The following is a 6,559-nucleotide window of genomic DNA, read 5'->3' on the forward strand; positions in this document are numbered from 1 at the left end:
ACAGACGAACAGCTTCAGGCAGGGGGCACAGGGATGGCACAGCTGGAAAAGGACAGGGGAGAGCATGAGGTAGACTGGCACAGTGTGGCATGAGAGCAGGGAGACGCGAGTGGGAGAGAGGAAGAATGAGAAAGAAAGAATGACAGAAAGGGGGAGATAGAGGAATGAGGAAAAGGAAAGACAAGAGGGAGAGAACAAGGCATGGAATGGGGGGCCGACAGAAGACGGGCCAAGTGGCAAAGTGCTGTTTGACATGTCAAAGATAATCATCCACACAGTACCTGGTAGTGGTCGATAAAACTTGTCGTGAAGGTACATCAGATCCAGGAGCATGTTATGTCCAATCAGAGGCTGTGGAGAGGAAAGTATCAGGTACGATAATTCACTCCATGTCAGCAGGGAACTGGGAAAAGAGGGAATGAAGCGAGAGCGAGAGAGAGAGAGAGCGAGCGAGATGGGGGGGGGGGGGGGGAGGAGGAGGGACAGGGAAACAGAGACCGGCAGCCTGTGGGTGAGGAGGGATTGGGGAGAGAGTCTGGAAAACAGGGAGACAGAGAGCGCGGGGAGAGTCAGGGAAAGGGGAAAGAGAGATGTAGGAGTGAGGGGGCAGAGACAGAAAGGGACAAGGCGAGAAGAGGACAGCGAGAGTGCGCAAGAGCATGAGACGATGCATGAGAGAGCGTGAAAGAGCAAACTCTCTCTCTCCCCCTCTCTCAGCAGCAAAAATGTGCAACAAAAACAGCATTGAGACTCCTCCCCCCAACTCTTCTTTTAGAGAGACTCGCCCACATATTTCCCCAAGGACAGGGATAGAACGAGGTTAGATACACAGTAAAGCTCTCTCCACACTGTCATAGAACGTGGAAGAGCACAGCACAGGAATGGGCCTTTTCGCCCATAATATTGGGCCGAACATGACTCCAAATTAAACTAATCCCTTGGCCTGTCCTTAGTCCATTCCTTGCACATTATCTTACCTAAAAGTCCTTTAAACCCCTTTTCATATCTGCCTCCAGCACCATCCCTAGCAGCGCATTCCAGATTCCTACCACGCTATGTAGAAAAACATGCCCCTCACACCTCTTTTGAACTTTTCCCCTCTCACCTTAAATGCATGCCTCATAGTTTTAGATATTTTAACTCTGGAAAGATGATTCTGCCTGTCAACCCTATTAATGCATTGCAATTTTACAGACTATCAGTCTCCCCTCAGCCTCCGCTGCTCCTAAAAAAAATCTAGAGTTTTTCGAGCCTCTCGTTATAGTTCATCCTCTCTAATCCAGGCTGCATCCTGGTAATCCTCTTCTGCACCCTCGCCAAAGTCTCCACATCTTTAAACGGGAGGGGGGTGGGGCTGGGGAGAAGGTAGCAAAGAATACAAAGAGCTTTAGGGCAGAGGAGATGACTTAGGGGTTGCAGTGAGAGAGAGAGAGAGAGAGAGAGAGAGAGAGAGAGAGAGAGAGAGAGAGAGAGAGAGAGAGAGAGAGAGAGAGAGAGACTCACTGAGAATCTTGTGGAGAGAGGACGAGAACGTCTTCAAGGTAGGCATCCTTGCAAGAGGATTCGCACTAAGGTTAAAATTGGAGGCTCCCTGCCTCCATTCCTGATGAAGGGCTGAAACATCGATTTGCCTGCTCCTCGGATGCTGTGCTTTTCCAGCACCTATCTAATCTAGACTCTGGTTTCCAGCATCTGCGGTCCTCACTTTTGCCTAGCTGTGGTCCTAGCACTGGTCTCTGTACTTATTCTGTCTGTCACATCCTGACAACCTGAAAATGCTACATTTATCGCAATCCTGTGTGTCCTACTGGAGAACCAATCCTCCGTCCACACAAACACCCTACCTCCCAGGTCACGAGGTTCGCTCCTGCCACTCGGGACATGTACCTTTTGGGATCTGATCAGCTCACGGAAGACTCGAGTAAAACCAAGTGCAGCCTCCAGCACCAAATCCACGCGACAACCATCTCTGAGCGAGTTCTCCAACTGTGCTCGTCTGGAGTAAGTGATCCTGTGAACGACAATCTGGGGAGGGGCGGCGAGAGAGGGGGGAGGGGCGGTGAGAGAGGGAGCAAGAGACAGAGAGATGGAGAGTGAGACAGAGACAGAGAGGAGGGGAGAGAGAGAGAGAGAGAGAGAGAGAGACGCAAAGAGACAGAGAGATGGAGAGAGAACAAGGACGCACAGACAAGAGACAGTGGCGGAGATGTGACAATAAGGGAAAGGGAGACAGGTGGCCAGTGAGAGGAGAGTGTGTGTGTGGGAGAGTGTGTGTGTGGGAGAGTGTGTGTGTGGGAGAGTGTGTGTGTGGGAGAGTGTGTGTGTGGGAGAGTGTGTGTGTGGGAGAGTGTGTGTGTGGGAGTGCGAGAGAGGGTGCGAGAGAGGGTGCGAGAGTGTGTGTGCGAGAGTGTGTGTGCGAGAGTGTGTGTGCGAGAGTGCGAGAGTGCGAGAGTGCGAGAGTGCGAGAGTGTGTGCGAGAGTGTGTGCGAGAGTGTGTGCGAGAGTGTGTGCGAGAGTGTGTGCGAGAGTGTGTGTGTGTGTGAGTGAGTGTGTGTGTGTGTGAGTGTGTGAGTGTGTGAGTGTGTGAGTGTGTGTGTGAGTGTGTGAGTGTGTGTGTGAGTGTGTGAGTGTGTGTGTGAGTGTGTGTGTGAGTGTGAGTGTGAGTGTGAGAGTGTGTGAGAGTGTGTGAGAGTGTGTGAGAGTGTGTGAGAGTGTGTGAGAGTGTGTGTGAGTGTGTGTGTGTGTGTGTGTGTGTGTGTGTGTGAGTGAGTGAGAGTGAGTGTGAGTGAGTGTGAGAGTGTGTGAGAGTGTGTGAGAGTGTGTGAGAGTGTGTGAGAGTGTGTGAGAGTGTGTGAGAGTGTGTGAGAGTGTGTGAGTGTGTGTGTGAGTGAGTGTGTGTGAGTGTGTGTGTGAGTGTGTGTGTGAGTGTGTGTGTGAGTGTGTGTGTGAGTGTGTGTGTGAGTGAGTGTGTGTGTGAGTGAGTGAGTGTGTGAGAGAGAAAGAAAGAAAGAAAGAAAGAGAGTTGAAGGAACAAGAGAGAGAAGGCAAGTCAGAAACATCGAACGAGATGGCAAGAGAGAGAGAGAAAGAGACAGCGAAGGAAGAACACAGAAGGTTGGGTGGAGGGGGAGAAGAGAAGAGAGAGGGAGAGAGTGTGGGGGGGGGGGGAAAGAGAGAGAGAGAGAGAGACACACACACACACACACACACACACACACACAGAGTGAGGGAGAATGCGAAAAGCAGAGAGAGAGAGAGGACGAGGTGGCTTGTGATTGGGACAGAGGTTCCCCTCCCCCACACTACCCCCAACACCTCCTCCCCAACACATCCAACATGACCCCACACACGCTCCCCAGCTCAGCAAGAGGTCCCTTCTCCCTCTCCTCCTTCACACCACCCATCAGCAACACGACTACAAACACCCAGCCTCAACCACCACCATACTTCCCTTGTCCCTCAGACAACACGTCATCTTGCAATCACTCGCCCACAGGTCATTGAAAGCACGACTGGGAAGGATTGCACATTCCCATGAAAGGCCAGCTTCAGGCACCATGACCCCACATAGACAGGGAGTTTTACCTCGTTCTGATCGTTCACTTCAGTCCAGATATTGGCCAGGGCTCTCCTCAACACCAGCTGCACCTCGAATATCTGAAGACCTGTATCAGAGGGAGAACAGATTCATTTACTGAAACCACATTGCTCAATGCTAACCCTCCGACAGTGCGGTGCTCCCTCAGTACTGACCCTCCGACAGTGCGGTGCTCCCTCAGCACTGACCCTCCGACAGTGCGGTGCTCCCTCAGCACCGACCCTCCGACAGTGCGGTGCTCCCTCAGCACCGACCCTCCGACAGTGCGGCGCTCCCTCGGCACTGACCCTCCCCTCTCTCTCCCCCCCCCCCCCCCGACAGTGCAGTGCTCCCTCGGCACTGACCCTCTCTCAATGTAGCACTCCCTCAGCACTGACCCTCCGACAGTGTGGCGCTCCCTCAGCACTGACCCTCCGACATGTGGTGCTCCCTCAGCATTGACCCTCCGGCAGCACAGCACTCCCTCAGCGTTAACTCACTGAGTGGGAGTGGGTGAGGGAATTAACTCAGTGGGGAGCTGTTTGAAGGGGGACAGCAGGGTGAAATCTGGGACGAGTAGCCTCCTCCTTTACTGAGCCTGAGGAGTGAGGTGGAGTTGGAAATGTGGAATGTACCGAGGACAGGTCATACCTCACAAACCTTACTGAATTCTTTGAGGATGTAACAGAACACATTGATGAAAGTAGAGCAGCGAATGTGGTGTACTTGGCTTTTAGAAAGGTGTTTGACAAGGTTCCCCATGGTATGGTCATTCAGAAAGTAAAGAGGTATGGGATGCAGGGAAATCTGGGTTCAGAATTAGCTGGCCCATAGAAGACAGATGCTGGTGGCAGGCGAAATGTATTCAGCCTGGATCTCGGGGACCAGTGGTGTTCTGCTGGGTTTGGTTCTGGGACCTCTGCTCTTCGTGATTTTTTTAAATGACTTGGATGAGGAAGTGGAAGGGTGGCTTAGTAAGCTTGCCGATGACATGAAGGTTTGTGGAGTGGTGGATAGTGTGGAGGGCTGTCGCAAGTTGCAATGGGACATTGACAGGATGCAGAATCAGGCTGATAAGTGGCAGATGGAGTTCAACCTGGAGAAATGTGAAGTGATTCTCTTGGGAAGGTCGAATTCGAATGCAGAATACAGGGTGAAAGACAGGACTCTTGGCAGTGTGGAAGAACAGAGGAATCTTGGGCCCCATGTCCATAGATCTCTCAAAGTTGCCACCTAGGTTGATAGGGTTGTTAAGAAGGCGTATGGTGTGTCAGCTTTCATTCACAGGGGATGGAGTTTAACAGCTGTGAGGTTATGCTGCAGCTCAATAGAATCCTGGTTGGACCACACTTGGAATGTTGTGTTCAGTCCTGGTCGCTTCATTATAGGCAAGATGTGGAAGCTATAGACAGGGTGCAGAGGAGATTTATCAGGATGCTGCCTGGACTGGAGGGCATATCTTATAAAGAGCCACAGAGGTAGCTAGGGGTTTTCTCATTGGAACGAAGAAGGATGAGATGTGACTTGATAGAGGTATACAAAGGTGTTGAGGGGCATAGATAAAGTGGATAGTCAGGGATGTTTTCCAATGGCAGAAATATCTCTCACAAGGGGACACAATTTTAAGGTGATTAGAGGAAGGTTTCGTGGAGATGTCAGAGGTAGGTTCTTTACTCAGAGAATGGTGGGTACGTAGAACAGACTACCAGCGGTGCTAGTAGAGTCAGATACATTAGGGACATTTAAACGACTCTTGATTAGGCACATGGGACATAGTACAATGATGGATATGTGCTTAGTCAAATCTTAGAGTAGGACAGAAGGACGACACAACATCGAGGGCCAAAGGGCCTATACTGCACTGTTTTATGTTCTTACCGGGAACGCTGGGCAGAGTGAGTGAATCTCCCTCCTGGGCGTGGACAACCCATTCCGAAACATCAGTTATCATCACCTTCAGCAGGTCCTTCAGTATGGAACTGCAAGAACACGTCGTGATGGGAATTATTCCAGGAATGGGACAAAGATTTTCCACACGTGAGAGAGTTCCACAGCTCAGCAACTCCTTTCAACAATCTCTCAGCTGGAGCAAATTAGCACACAGCAAGATCCCATAAATAGCAACTTGCTGATGACCAGCTGATCTGTTTGACAGGCACTCATTTTGTGGTAAATCCTAGTACAGGACAAGGGGAGAACCATCAATGCAGTTTCAGAAACAGTGGGCTCCTTTAATTAGATTAGATTACTTACAGTGTAGAAACAGGCCCTTCGGCCCAACAAGTCCATACCGACCCGCCGAAGCACAACCCACCCATACCCCTACATTTACCCCTTACCTAACACTACGGCCAATTTAGCATGGGTTGGTCTGGTCATCGGACTGCTACACTCCCTCAGCGCTGACCCGACGGTGCAATGCACCCTCAGAGCTGACCCACTGACAGTGCGGCGCCCCCTCAGTTACTGACCCTCCAACAGAGTGGCGCCCCCTCAGTACTGACTGTCCGACAGTGCAGTGCACCCTCAGAGCTGACCCACTGACAGTGCGGTGCCCCCTCAGTAATGACTGTCCGATAATGCAACGCCCCCTCAGCACTGACCCTCTGACAGTGCGGCGCCCCCTCAGCGTGAGCCTCCGGCTGTGTGGCACGCCCTCAGCATTGACCCTCCGACAGTGCGGTGACAGGTTTTGCAAGGAAACACGGCCCAGCCTGATACACAGACCCATGTGGGCGGTGAAGTACCTGGTCTTGCTCTCTCAACTCCATCCTGCTTCCTCAACTGAGGCACACCAATCTTGATAAACCCCAGGAGACAGTTTGTGGGCAGCACCCCATCCCGAGGACCGTGCACAGAATGGCAGGGGAGTGCGGGGGCAGATACAGGTCTTTGACTAAGGACAGGATGTGATGCTTCTCCCGGTCAAATTGCCAGCTCCCTGGAGTGTCCTTTCAGACCAGACCCCCCAGCTCCTTCACA

General features: G+C 51.8%; 1 protein-coding gene across 1 annotated transcript in view; it reads right to left on the bottom strand.

Annotated features, from left to right (window-relative positions):
- LOC122544187 (poly(A)-specific ribonuclease PNLDC1-like) overlaps positions 1-6,559 on the bottom strand; it is a 29,052-nt gene that overhangs the window by 21,019 nt on the left and 1,474 nt on the right. Inside the window, exons 3-6 of the mRNA XM_043683241.2 lie at positions 5,456-5,556; positions 3,586-3,665; positions 1,888-2,025; positions 282-351 (exon numbers count right to left, since the gene is read on the bottom strand). Of these exons, the coding sequence (XP_043539176.2) occupies positions 282-351; positions 1,888-2,025; positions 3,586-3,665; positions 5,456-5,528 (361 nt within the window). The 5' untranslated portion in view covers positions 5,529-5,556. The remainder of the gene's footprint in view (positions 1-281; positions 352-1,887; positions 2,026-3,585; positions 3,666-5,455; positions 5,557-6,559) is intronic.

Source organism: Chiloscyllium plagiosum, unplaced genomic scaffold (assembly GCF_037043375.1).
Source record: "Chiloscyllium plagiosum isolate Xiang-an unplaced genomic scaffold, Cpla_swu_hap1 HiC_scaffold_38, whole genome shotgun sequence".
In the NCBI taxonomy this organism is placed as follows: domain Eukaryota; kingdom Metazoa; phylum Chordata; class Chondrichthyes; order Orectolobiformes; family Hemiscylliidae; genus Chiloscyllium; species Chiloscyllium plagiosum.